We start from the raw sequence: 14,148 nt of genomic DNA, 5'->3' as shown, positions 1-14,148 counted from the left end.
TAGATTAGCCAGAGATGCCCACGGGTGCAACAGTGACACCAACGTTTAGCGAGTAACCAACCACTTTCCTGACTGAAGAAAGAAATGCATGCCTGGGTGCTGCAAATCTGTCCCAAGCACCTGTGGCTGGGGAAGCTCACTGATTCCAGAGGAAAACCTAATGCTACCATTGTGTAAAAAAGAACAGTATCAAATTCCTTTCTGTCTACCCATAGATTAGTGCAGCTCTCAGACCTCAACAGAGAAGTTAGTCTGTACAGTGGGTGATGGTTAAGAGAAAGTCACTAAGTGACTATACAGTGCTAAGCCAGATGACATCCCCAAGACTCTCAAACTACCATGGAAGAGGGGGTAGAACATTTGTAAGAGCCAGAACTTGGGAAGGACTGTCCCAGTGTCTTCTGAATGTGACAGAACCAGTGCGCTCGGGAACTCCCAGCAGCTCTGACTGCCTGCACAAGAAAAGGCAGGTCAACATTCTGGCATGATGCAGAAACATCACGAACCCTCACTCGGACTGTGGACAGCTGATGACCTGGGGCAGGGGAGGAGTCTGTGTTCTTTACCTTATTGATAGGTTGACTGTGTTCCAGTTGATAGCACAAGTCGGAGTCGAGTTGATTTTTAAATTTTAAAATTTAAAAACCACTGACAGTGTCAAAATGGGTAAGACAGGAATTGCCCCAGACATCACAATGGAAGATAATATGACTGAACTGGACCCCTTGATGGAAAAGAACCTGCATAGCTGCTGTGCTGACGCAGACCTGCAATTCCAGCAGCCAGGAGCTGACACCTCCTGAGCTTTTGAGTTTGAGGCCAGCCTGGACTATACAGCTCGCTCGCTCTCTCTCTCTCTCTCTCTCTCTCTCTCTCTCTCTCTCTCTCTCCCCCCCCCCCCCCCCCCCTCTCTCTGTCACACACACATACACACACACACCAAAAACAAATCTAATGAACATTTAGGAAAACTTCCTAAGGATTAGGTGATTGAAATATATAAACTACCTTCCTAATTTTTGATAATCATATTGAAGCGATTAAGTAAAGTCTGTAAGATGGAACAAAAGAGTAGCTCAGTGGGTAAAGACACCACACAAGTTTGATGTTCTGAACTAATCTTCCAAATCCACATAAAGCTGTAAGGCCATAACCAACTTCACAAAGTTACCCTCTGACTACCATGTGAATACGGTGGCTCATATGCCCAAAAACACTGCACATGCATGCATGCACACAGAATATTACAACAAAAACAAAAATACCAGGTATGGTGGCAACATGGCTTTAATCCTAGCACTCAGGAGAGGCAGGTGGATCTCTCAGTTTGAGCCAGCCTGGTCTACACAGGGAGTTCTAGACCATCAGTTATATGATGAGACCGTCTCAAAACAAAAACCATACTACACCTGTATGACAGAGCACCAGATTGGCAATTTCCAAGGGGTTCTGGAAATGTTTATTCCTGAACCTGCAGATAATGTAAGTCTGTATGTTTCCTTAGCAACACAAGACAAACCCTCTTTGATGCAGAACCTGAAATTTAGCCCTCTCGGTCAGAACACCGCAGTTCCTTCTTATCCCAAATAGTCCAAGGAAGTACAGGAGCTCCTCAAGCCCACGTGACTAGCCTAGTCTAGTTCTCAGCTGTAGCTGTGGACTAGAAGCCCCTGGGGGACTCTGCTCCCCAGGTCCACCCCAGGGAGTATGCTTCAGTGGTCTAGTATGGCCTGGGCCCTAAGATTTGTAGATCTTCAGGTGATTCCAAAGTTCAGCTAAATCAAAGACCTATAGACTCAGGAATTTAGTAGTCTGTTTAGTTTCTTATTGCTGCTATAAAAAGTTAATCCCAATGTAGTGACTTAGGATGTAAATCTATTATCTTACATATCGGCTTAACATGGGTCTCACTGGGCTAAAATCAAAGCATCCATAGGCCTTCACATCTGGAGACTAGATAATCACTCTCTTGCTTTCCTTTTAGAGACCACTTGCATTCTTGGCTCAAGACCTCTTCCCTGTGTTGAATCAGCATCATTAGGTCTCCCATTCCCTTCCACCTGTATAATCCAAAATCTAATTTTTAAGATATTTATTTTAGTGTGCATGTATGCCAGCACATGTGTGGAGGACAGAGAAAAACTAATGAAGCTGGTTCCCTCCTTCCGCCATGTGGGTCCCAGGGATGAACTCAGGTCATCAGGCTGGGCAGCTGGTATACATTACCTGCTGGACCTGAAAGATGGGCAGACAGCTGTCCCTAGTGCTAAGGTCAGCAAACTCAATTCCACCTACAACCTCAATTTCTGCTTGTTCTGTGACTTAATGTACATTCAGGTTTTGGGGCTTAAGATGTGGACATCCTGAGAGGATTATTGTTCTGCCCACCACAGCCTGTAAATGTCCTAGAGACTTTTTTTTCTTTCTGTACTGGTTACAATCCTTAAAAGAAAAACAGCAAGGAGGATTAGGAAATGAGAAGCCAGGAGAGCACAGGCTGACTTCTGATCTAGCTCATTCTATGCAGTTTGAAGGAATGGAAAGAAAAGTACATACAAGGAGAGCTTCCCAGTAGCACCTCGAGTTTTCAGGGTACGGACAGTGGTAACAGCATTTAAACTGGGATTGTCAGAGTAAGACCTAGTAGCGTGTGGGATCCCCTTCCCACAGGAAAGGCCTCAGTGGCCAATCAATGCCTGGGCACCCAGAAGCAGAGACGATCACTCACATCTAGAGCAGCACCTTAGACTACACCTTCCAAATAGGTCAGCAAGATCGGGAAAGGGCCTTTCTCCTAGGCTCTCCATTCCTGAGTTCAAACCCAAAATTATGTATGCTGAACCAGTTTAGGAGATAGCAATGAAAGCCATGTCTGGCAAATTTCAATGTAAAATGAAGAGATATTTCCGTTTTACAGAAATTTGTTTTGAGAATTTTACCAACACATCAATAAACATGGTGGCTGAGGTGAGTTGTTGCTCTTCTCCCCAGTTCTTTTTCCCATGGGTCCTTCTGGAGAAGAAGAACTCACACTTGAAAATTTAGTGACTACCTAATGTCAATACTGAGTTTAAAATATTATTTTGGGTCAAGGTCTGTCTATGTGGTCCAGGCTCAAGTGATCCCCACACTGACTCTAGTAGTAACTGGGAATATAAATGGCACCACCATGGCCAGCTCAGTGCACCTCTCCTTTCCCCCTCCTTTCTCCTTTAAACTTGGTAGGCAGACTTGGGAACCACAGACAGGTACAGAAGTCAGTGATAGTCTACAATGTCTTTCCCCTAAATTTAGGTTCAGGGTTGGAAGGTGGCTCAGTAACATGTGGCCCAGTTATTCAATCATTAGCACTATAAAAACAAAAACATCAAGACCCAAGTAAGGTCCAAATACTGCCACTGCTCACCCTTCAAAATTTCCCTTGATTTTTCCTCCTCTATCCTTACATATAAAACTTAAAAATTTTCTTAAAATAAAAAACTAACAACTCAGCTAGGCTCTGGTGGCACACACCTTTAATTCCAGCACTAGGGAGGCAGAAGCAGGCAGATCTCTGTGAGTTCAAGGTCATCCTGGTCTACAAAAACTAGTTCTAGGATAGACATCAAAGCCACACAGAGAAACCTTGTCTCGAAAAACCAAAATAAATAAATAAATAAATAAATCTAACAACTCCATACTGGTTTTACATTCTCAGTAGATGTCAAGGCAGTATTAAGAGACAGCTGATGACAATATAAAACTATCTATGGAAGCTGGGCAGTAGTGGTGGGCGGTGGTGACGCACAACTTTAATCCCAGCACTCAGGAGGCAGAGGCAGGTGGGTCTCTGTGAGTTCAGGGCCGGCCTGGTCTACAGAGTCCCAGGACAGCAAAGACTACATGGAGAAACCCTGCCTCAAACAAAACAAAACAAAACAAAAACTACAGAAAGACTAGCCACCTATGGGAGGAGCCAATACAGCGGCTAGTTTATTGGAGGGAAGTTTTCCATCACATTCTGAAAAGTTAACGCAGGGCTCAGTGGGCCAGTTGGTGGGGCACCAGCTTATAATGGGTTCCACAGCTTGGGCACCGCTGAGTCTCGCCTTTGTGCAGCCAAAACCAGATGACAGTACAGTTGTCCTCTTCACCTGAAAGGGAAAAGTGGTTGACAGCCATCCAGCTCCAGAGCCTCTTCCCTACAGACACTTCAGAGAAAAAACTGCAGTTGACTCTAAGATATCACTGTAAGCTCTGCTCTTTCAAATGAAACAATGGGTGGAGTTTACCTATGAGTGAAATAACCTTGTATCAGGGTCACTGAAGGTTCTCACAATTCCATTCTCTGCGGAGAATCCCAAAGCAGCAGGAGCAGCACTGATCTGAATCCTTAGTGCCTGGCATACAACTTGTGTATATATATATATATATATATATATATATATATATATTATATTTATATTTAAGATTATATATATAAATATATAAATAAAATAATCTGGGTTGGAAAGATGGTTCAACAATTCAACAATTAAGAGCATGGATTGCTCTTCCAGAGAACCTGAGTTCAATTTCCAGCATCCACATCGGGGGCTCACAACCTTGCGTGTAACTGCAGCCCCAGAAGCATCTGACTCCGGTGGCCTCTCACACTCACTGAGGATCAGGACAGTCAGAACCCTTACAGCAGTGTTCATGAGTATTTCTATGCACATACAGTCAGTCACATGCATGTATCTGAAGCGATTTACAGGCATTCTGTGTAGCAGGCCATAAACAAACAGGCCAGAAACCAAAGGCAAGGTACTTACAGATGCAGCCCACTATCCGCTTGTTGGTGATAGACGGGACTAAATTAGGATCTTCCTTGGTGCCCGAAGCTGCCTTCGGAGGTAGCATATTGTATGGATCCTGAAAAAGACAAGAATGGACTAATTATGACAGACATCCCCGGCCACTACACTGCAAAGGGGCTGTTCCTACAAGTCGAGTTTCCGGGACCAAATGCTGGCTGACAGCAGACTCCGCTGATCCCGCCCAAGTCCAAGGGCTCCAGAGGACACCGAGAATTCTTCCTCACCAGTCCCTTCTCTGAGGCTATCATGATCTCCCTCTCCAGCCCTGTAGCCTGCTCCTCATCAGTAGGAACACCACCTGAAAGACGAAAAATGAATTATGTCCATAATTCATGATAGGACCACGGTGAATACACGCAAAAATGACCGACACGGGAGAGGTGACATTGTAAGCTTCTTTGATGGGCTCCCAAGTTACCCATTTCCACTGTCCCCTAAGCCCACTGAGTCATGACTCCCAGCGCCTTATGGGACGTTTTCCCCACCAACCGCCGAAGCTTGTTTTTCGACTTTTTCTAAAACCAAATCAATGAGAACGTACCGGCTGGAGGTGGGTAAGGAATCTGGATGTCGGTCCAGTCCTTTCTCATCCCTCCAACCGAACCTGTCTCCCAAGGTCACCCGGCACCTTCCAGTCAGGGCACTTTAGAAGCGGTCAATCGGGTGGGCGGCCAAAATCACCGCCAGACCGCGCCGAGCGCAAGCTTCCGGAACGTAAGGTGGTCCACGGGACCAGGACTAGCTCAATAACCCACCCCGTTAGACCACGCCGTCACCAACCACCCCCGAGGCCACCAACAGAGACCTGGCGCGCCCAGCTCCCCACGTACCTCCAGAAGCCATGGAGCGCGTCGCAACCGCGCCATGAGGCCCGCGGGCCCTCAGGGCCTGAGCCGCCAGAGCGCCCACTCCGCGAAGTAACCTTGAAGCCATTTCGCCGGAGACTAGTAGATGCACTTCCGGGAACAGGCTCGGCAAGACAGGCGGGACTTCCGGTGACGGGCATCTGTCAACGTCCAGTCAGTTTTCCGCTTCCTCCCCCAAGCCTGCCCAAGAAGCTAAGGTAGGTGCTGCGCATGAGCAGCTCGGCCTCTTCGCCCGCCGCGCAGACTCCCTCAGCCTCGGAGGCGTGGCGTCAGTCACCATGACAGCTAGCAAGCGGAGCGAGCGGCTTTCCGCCTGCGTGCTCGCGCCTCTGTGTCCCAGCCACTTAGGGGTTCCTTTGGTGGGGGCGCTGTTGGAAGCTTAAGTCCCCCTTAGTCGGGGATTTGCTGCACCACAAATGATACATGAGCTCAGGAAGACGGTTTTGTTGGCTATACCTGTTAATCCGCGAGTTCGGGTCTTCAGGCAGAACATTAACCATCACCAGCTTGCTACGTTGTTCCACCCTGTCAGAATTTGGCAGGACCTACCCACAGTCTTGGCCTCAATTTCTTTTTCTTTGGTTTTTTTTTTTTTTTTTTTGTTTCTATTTTTTATTTTTTGTCAGGGTACAGTCGGCCGTGACTGACCCGGAACTCGCGTTGCACATAAGACTGGTCTCGAGCTCACAGACATCTGGCTTCCTCCTACAGTAGTGTCCCCTGGAGGTGATGGTGTTGGCCCCAGGGATGGGGATGCAGGGCACCTCCTGGTGGCCATTCTGCGAGGTATGGACCAATGAGGAGGATACTAGGAGGAGGGAGGAAGGGAAGTTAATAATGCAAACGGAAATCACAGTAGGTACGGAGGCCAGAGACCTCTAATTTAAACAGAAAACATCTCCCATTGCTCCCCATTGCACACAGGTAAGGAGTGAAAACTCACGGCAGGACGACTAGAGGACTTGCAGACACTGGCCACGTCCTGGGCCGAGCATTGTGCTCACGTTGTGGAATATTCCTGACCCACTCTGCTTCCCTAACTGTGCTCCCTCCGGAGATAGAGCACCAGTACCTTACAGCGGCCTGGCATGGAATAGTATCAAATAACTTAGTAAATCCGGCCGCTTAGACCAAATATAATGCTTACAGGTCAGTCTGAGGAAAACTACAAAGGACTAAATTCCCGGGCGTTGTCATCTGGCCCCTGTACGTTATTTTCTAAAGGAGCTAGTGAACATTCCTTGGGGAGGGGGGCAGGCTAACCTGGTCTTTGTGGATTCTGCCACCAAGAAAAAAATAGTGTCTATTCTGAGGCCCCACATTTCTTGAAATTATTTGAAAATAGTTTCACTTTGCATGGTTTCCATTGTTCCTTTCTTACCTCCACTACAGTCATCAGATTAAACTGAAAAAAAAAAAAAATCCTTGGTTCAAGAAATACTTGCCCCATGGACCTATTATTGCTTTGTACCTGTATTAGATGTTTGGTGAAGGGAAGATAAAACAGCCAGCCCCATCAGCTAGCTCATCCACCTTTTCTCCTTTTGGTAACAATCAAGAAAACTAATACCAATCGGGTGGTAGTGGCATGTGCCTTTAATCCCAGCACGCGGGAGGCAGAGGCAGGCGGATCTCTGTGAGTTCAAGGTCAGCCTGGTCTACGTAGTGAGGTCCAGGATAGCCAGGGCTGTTACACAGAGAAACCCTGTCTCGAAAAACAAACAAATAAAAAAAGAAAGAAATATAGATAGAAAGGAAGGAAGGAAGGAAGGAAGGAAGGAAAACTAGTGCTAAGTTAGTGTTTCTTGTATTCCATCAAATGCAAATTTCAGAATGCATTCTTTGGAGACAGGATTTGATCAAGGAAATCCTTCATTTGAGAATCACTCTCTTGAATATACATGCTACCACATCTAAAGGTTTGATTAGGCCTGCAACAAAGAATCCTGTTTAATTTACTTGTATTTGAAGCCAGAGTTCTCCTATCTTGACCACAGACCCTTTTCCCAGTGTGTATCTATCTACTAACCAGTTCCTTAGCAAGCCAGTGAATGCTCTCGGTTCTGATGCAAGTCCCCAATGCCTCACTGTAAAACAGGGTGTTCCAAGCTATAAGATGGAAATTTAAACTTATTTTGTATTCCTGAAGATACCTGAGCACACACACATGCCACAGTATGCTTGTGGCAGAGCATAGTATCTGTGGACTCAGTTATTTCCTTCAAACTGTTAATGCCAGGGCTTGAACTCTGGTCCCTAGGCCTGTGTAGCAAGTACCGTTCATTACCCATTAAGCCATTCTGCTGAATGAGAATGGCCCTCATAAGCTCATAGGTAAAATACTTGGTCCCCATTTGGTGGAACTGTTTGGGAAGGACTAGGAGGGGTAGCCTTGTTGGGGATGAGTCACTGGTGGTGGGCTGTGAGATTTCAAAAGACTCCATTTCCAGTTAGCTCTATCTCTCCAGCTCCTACTCTCAGATCATAGGTGAGCTCTCTGCTGTTCCTGCTGCCATGCCTTTGCTCCACAATGGACTCTAACCTCTGAAACTGTGAGTGACTTAACACTTTCATAAGTTGCTGTGGTCGTGGTGTTTATCACAGCAATAGAGAGGTATTTAACGCATACTTGTTCCTCACTCTCACAGGTTTCCCTAGAAATAGGAGAACTTTGTCAGGGTTTTTGGGTTCAAGAAAATCTGACTCTTATTCTGATCACCAAGATTGGATGTGTGGAGGCTGGGAAATGACTCAGTTGATAAAATGTAACCATGGGACCCTGAGTTTGAGCTCCAGTGCCCACATAAAGCTGGGTTCAGCAGCCTATTCCTGTAATACTAACATTGGGAAATGGGCAGAAAAGATCCTGGGGACTGACTGAACGGCCACTCTAGCCAAAATGGTGAGCTCCATGTTTGGTGAGAGACTCTGCTGCAAAAAAATAACAGGGAGAACAATCAAGGACATCATGACGTCAACCTCTGGCCTCCATATGCATGTGAATATATATGCACCCACAGAACACACATACACACACACACATACACACACACACACACACACACATTGTGTACAAAACACCAGTTTCAGGACCAGGCTGCAGGGTGTTCCCATCCCCTCCTGCCTCCAGCTCTATCCACCCTCCAATGACATCTCTGACCCTTGGGGAACAATCTGAAACTTCTGTTCCATCACTGTCTTGATCAAAACAATCCATTTTTATTAAATAGTATTTCTTACCTTATAAGGTAATTTTTAGTTGTCTTAGTGTTCTATTTCTGTGAAGAGATAACATGACCATGACAACACTTATAAAAGAAAGCATTTAATTGGGGCTTGCTTGCAGTTTCAGAGGTTTAGTCCATTCTCATAATAGCGAAGAACAGGTGGCATGCAGCCAGGCATGGTGCTGGAGAAGTAGCTTGAGAGCTCTACCTCTGGATCCACAGGCTTCAGCTTTTATTTTTTTATTTTTTTATTTGTTTTTTGGTTTTTCGAGACAGAGTTTCTCTGCAGCTTTAGAGCCTGTCCTGGAGCTAGCTCTTGTAGACCAGGCTGGTCTTCGAACTCACAGAGATCTGCCTGCCTCTGCCTCCCGAGTGCTGGGATTAAAGGCCTGCGCCACCACCGCCCAGCAGGCTTCAGCTTTTAAAACCTTAAAGTTCACCCCAGTAACACACTTTCTCCAACAAGGCCACACCTACTCCAGCAAAGCCACACCTCCTAATCCCTGTCAGGTAGTGTCACCCCCTAATGACCAAGCCTATGGGGACCATTTTGTTTCAAACCACCACAGTTTTCAAAATAAAAGCACATTGTAATAAATCACATAACACAAATATGTAAGGAAAAAGTCAGCAATTTGGCATTTATTCTTTGGGCCTCCCCTTCCAAGCCAAACTTTCTCAGCCTCAGCACAATTAACAATTTGGGTCAGGAAAGGATTTGAAGCAGCGGGAGCTGAGGTTGTCCTTCGGGTATTGTGGGATTTGGAAGCTCTGCCTCCTAGCATTCTCCAGGGTGACAACGAAAGCCTCTTCCGTCAGTGCCCTGTGTTATATATACCCTGGGGGTCCACATCACCTCTGGCTAAATTTCATTGGTTCCAGTCTTACATAAATATATGCAAAGAATCCATATAAAGAAGAAATACATGAAATTTGCTTGTGAGGTAAAAATACAAATGAGTGATACGCTGCTTTTCGAATTTAAAGAATATTTTGTGGACATGCCTGCAAATAAAAACATATATATCTAACATAATTGCTGCATAATATCCTTTATAGATGTGCTGGAATGGCTCCAGCTATCCCCCGGTATATATTCAGATTTCTGGGGTTTCGTTTTAGAGGATTCTTTTTTTTCAAAAGACTCAAAGAGAGCTCAGTCAGAAGCATTTTAGAGACAATGTGTTTGCACTATAGTAGCAGAGGATGTCCCAGACCGAGTGCCCATGCTAGGCGGGTGTTTTACCGCTGAGCTACTTCCCAGCCCTTTCTGTTTTAGACCAGTGGTTCTCAACCTGTGAGTCGTAACCTCTTTGGGGGGGTCAAATACCAGATATCCTGTATATCAGAAGTTTACAATCTGATTCATAGCAGTAGCAAAGGTACAGTTACGAAGTAGCAACTAAGGAATTATATACTGGGGGTCACCACAACATGAGGAACTGTATTAAAAGGTCCCAGCATTAGGAAGGTTGAGAACCATTTAAGACAGTCTCACTTTGTACCTCAGGCTAGCCTTGAACTCTTGACCCTCTACCTTCCACTTCTGAGTGCCTCAGAATGGACACTATTTTTGATGAAGGGAGGCATTTTGGTTCAGGTTTTCAGCACTTTGAATTTTTGTTTTAGCTCTGTGACTGTGTTACCTATCCGGAAACTATAAGCATCTTTTTACAGTCAGTCACTGATATCCTTATTTGGAGGAGTTGTTTGTTTTACTGATTCTTACTGAATATTAAGGGAATTAATATTAAATCTTTTCCATGGACCAAAACCAAGGCTGGTTATTAAATCACATATGACTTCTGCCTTGAGTCTAGTGTTTGTGTGTGTGTGTGTCTGTCTGTCTGTCTGTCTGTCTGCCTGTCCTTGGTATGGTCAGAATCAACAAAACTTGAAGGAATGGGGTCAAAGGGCTCCTCAGGTTCAATTCTGCATATGAAGTAACTCTGAGTTTTAGTGGACTCAGTGTCCCTAGGCACTGTGGAAGGTGTGTGCTGGGCAACTTTTTAATTATGGCAGGGGTAAAAGGGTAAATGCTCCTCAGGCCTTCTAGGCCTACCCCCAGGAACCCTCTGGAGGCCTGAAGAAAATGAGATCTGAGGCTGAATTCCTGGCTGATTGCTTATAGCCAAAACCCATTCAGGTCAGAGTGAAATGTTTTTTTATGCAGACACCACAAGTTCAAAATGGGCCTTGTGGAGCTGCTGTCAGCACTGGGCCTTGCTATTGCAGGAGCGATATCGTCGTCGGATGACCACGCTTATTTAAAGCATTTTTTATCTTCCAGAACAAAGGGAGACTAGTGTGACAGCTGAGCGGCCCAAGCCAACCCCTACCCCACTGTTAGGTGCCTCACTGAGTCCTCCAGGAGACCCCACGGGGCCCAGTGGAATTGTCACCCGGCGAGTGTTGTGCCAAAGCTGTGAGAGGGAGCAGTTGTGAGACAAAAGCCTACACCTCTCCCCTCCCCCATTGCTCCTACCAGTGAACTCCACTGGCACCTAGGGGACAGCCTAGACCCCACGACGTCCTTTGATAACAGATGTGGAGGGACGTGACCCCACTGTCCAGGACAGACACAGGGAGAAGAGCTCAAGGGGGCTCTGGGAGGACAAATGGGCAGTGCTCAGCTCTGTTCTGTGGGACAGTCCCCTCCTTCAACCTAAACTTTAGCCCTAAAGCTACCTGTTTACTGGATCAAGAGATCAATTCACAGTCAGAGGTTGTGGCTAACTTCTGTAATCCATCCAGCATTTGGGAAGTTGAGGAAGGATTGCCGTGAGTTACCCTAGGCTATGCAATGAGTTCCAGACCAGCCTGGGCTACTGGGGGTAAAGGGATGAGATTGGTTGATTTTGGTTCAATAGACTCCCCAGGCAGGTGTGGGCACACATGTATGTGGCTCTCTAGTGTAATAAACTTGCCATCAGCTCACAAATAATGACACGAAGACTTCTTATTAATTATGGAAGCTTGGCCTTTAGCTTAGGCTGGTCCCACTGGCTCTTTTTTTTTTTTTGGGGGGGGGGGGGTTTTCTAGACAGGGTTTCCCTGTAGTTTCTAGAGCCTGTCCTGGAACTAGCTCTTGTAGACCAGGCTGGCCTCGAACTCAGAGATCCGCCTGCCTCTGCCTCCCGAGTGCTGGGATTAAAGGCGTGCGCCACCGCTGCCTGGCCCCCACTGGCTCTTATAACCTAAATTAACCTGCTTAATCTATGTTCTACCACGTAGCTCGGTCACCTCTACTCTGTACCGTATACCCAACCTCTTTAGTGTCTACTTGGCATCTCCTGTGCTCCTAGATTCCTCTTCCCATGGAGTTCCTCTCTTTCCCGAAAGTCCTGCCTGTATTGTCCTGTCTAGCTATTGGCCATGTAGTGCTATATTAAACCAGTCAGAATGCACATTAGACAGAGACACATCTTTACAGGGTAAACAAATACTCCACAACACTCAAAAGCAGGACCAAAGGAAGCAGATCTTAAGAGGAGAGTCTTCAGCTGGGGAAGGACAGGCAAGGGCTGAAGCAGTTCAGTTTACCTAACCTCCTCTTCCACTCTTCCCTGGACCCCCTGGATAAATGCAAAGGTCCTAAAGGCACAAAACCTGAACTCGGGGAGTCCCTAAATTAAAAAGAACTCCCTGGGAGATGTGGAGAAAGACAGGTCAATAGAAACAGCCCCGGGCTCAAGCTGGGATCTCATAAACCTGCTGGCTCTGGGCCCAGCAGGGGGCCCTCGAGCCTGTTTCTTATCTGAAAACTGGCTGGGGCATTAGCGCCCTCTGACAGGCTGGAAAAGCCAATGCGGTCCTATTTCTGGAAGCAGTTCATCCACGGAGTTATCGTTTGTAGAGTATTCTCATTTTGCCTGGTTTGGCTCTTGTCTCTTTCTATTAAACCATCAACTGGTGCTCGTTAGGAGGGACCTGCCTAACCGTTTAAGATGGCAGGCACGTTCCAAAAAACAATAAGGAATTCAGAGAGGTCGGGTCTGATTCCTTAAGTAAACCCTGTCCTCATGAGACTGAGAGTCAGAAGATTGGAGTTTTTAATCGGAGTTCGAGGTTAAGCCTGTTAAGACAGTAAGTGCCTGTCTCAAAAAAGAACTAATTAAATTAAAAGTAAAAATGTCCGTGACAACTGGAAGTCGGATGAATTAACTGGCCCATTAAAAGAAATAAAGGTCAAACAAGAAGGCTCTTCCCTAGCACACCAGGGCAGCTAGGATCCTGAGCATCCTATCCTGGTCACCTAAGAAGGCTCCCTCAGGAAATAGACTTGGCTAAAGTCCCCGAGACAGGCTGGCAAAGCTCAGTTTGACTCCACGGTCCTACTGCCCAGAGACCAGGGTAGGGCACAGATTTTCACTGAAGACAGAGCTGGCTGAGGCTAATCCGAAATTATGTGTGTAAATGCCCTAATTCAATGTCAGATGCAGGGACAGGGCTCAACCAGTGCTTGCTGAATGTGAAGCTGAAGGGTTGACACATGCCCACAAATATGTCCACTCAGAACAGATCTGTTCTCAAAGCGGTCAACGTTAATGGGGTACACACAAGTTATAGGGTCTCAACCTTGGAAAAATCGGATCATTAGACCGCGGAAAGCCAACTGTCTGTGTTGAATTCAAATCTCGACACCTTCCCTTCTCCCCACCAGCCCAAGTAGTTCACAACCCGATCTGTGAAACGGAAGCCATTGTTCCCAGGCGGGGGGGTTGTGGTATAAAGAGCGAGCACAGAACGCAGACAGAAACCAGACGCTGAATCCAGTGGCGGGGGCATCATCTGACCTGCGCATAGTGGCCGGCACGTGGATGCGTGGCCCGAGGGTCACGTGAATGGAGCACGTGAACAGAACCCACCTGCTGTAACGGTGGGTACGTCGTGCGTCGCAGGCATAGTGGCCTCCACGGAAGGTCCCTCCTCTCGACTGTTGTTGCTGACCCTGTGCCCCACCACCCTGGTAGCCTGCTCCAGCTTTTTGTGCGCCATCTTCTGAGGCTGCCCTGGTGCTTCTGTTAACGCTTCTTGGCTGCCGTTTTTCCTCCTCTTCAGGCTCTGAGGCTGGGGCTTCCAGGAGAAGACTCCACCAGACTCGAGGGGTAAGACCAGAAGCTTCATCTTACCGGTGAGTTCCTGGGGTACACAATTAATGTACCCACGCAGGGCTCATGTCTATCACCAGACTGGGCCTGGAAGTCGGTTCTAGTG

General features: G+C 46.7%; 1 protein-coding gene across 1 annotated transcript; it reads right to left on the bottom strand.

Annotated features, from left to right (window-relative positions):
* Window positions 1–3,944: 3,944 nt before the first annotated feature.
* On the bottom strand, window positions 3,945–5,824 carry LOC119823348 (cytochrome c oxidase subunit 5B, mitochondrial). Its single transcript, XM_038343311.1, has 4 exons — window positions 5,669–5,824; window positions 5,063–5,136; window positions 4,794–4,893; window positions 3,945–4,133 (listed from the first exon to the last, which is right to left on the bottom strand). Exons 1-4 carry the CDS (start codon window positions 5,769–5,771, stop codon window positions 4,021–4,023), a joined length of 390 nt encoding a protein of 129 aa, XP_038199239.1. The 5' UTR covers window positions 5,772–5,824; the 3' UTR covers window positions 3,945–4,020.
* Between the last annotated feature and the right edge of the window lie 8,324 nt (window positions 5,825–14,148).

The sequence above is a fragment of the Arvicola amphibius genome, chromosome 9, assembly GCF_903992535.2.
Source record: "Arvicola amphibius chromosome 9, mArvAmp1.2, whole genome shotgun sequence".
Lineage (NCBI taxonomy): Eukaryota > Metazoa > Chordata > Mammalia > Rodentia > Cricetidae > Arvicola > Arvicola amphibius.
The sequence above is the reverse complement of the archived record's forward strand: the minus strand, read 5'-3'. Positions and strand labels throughout refer to the sequence as shown.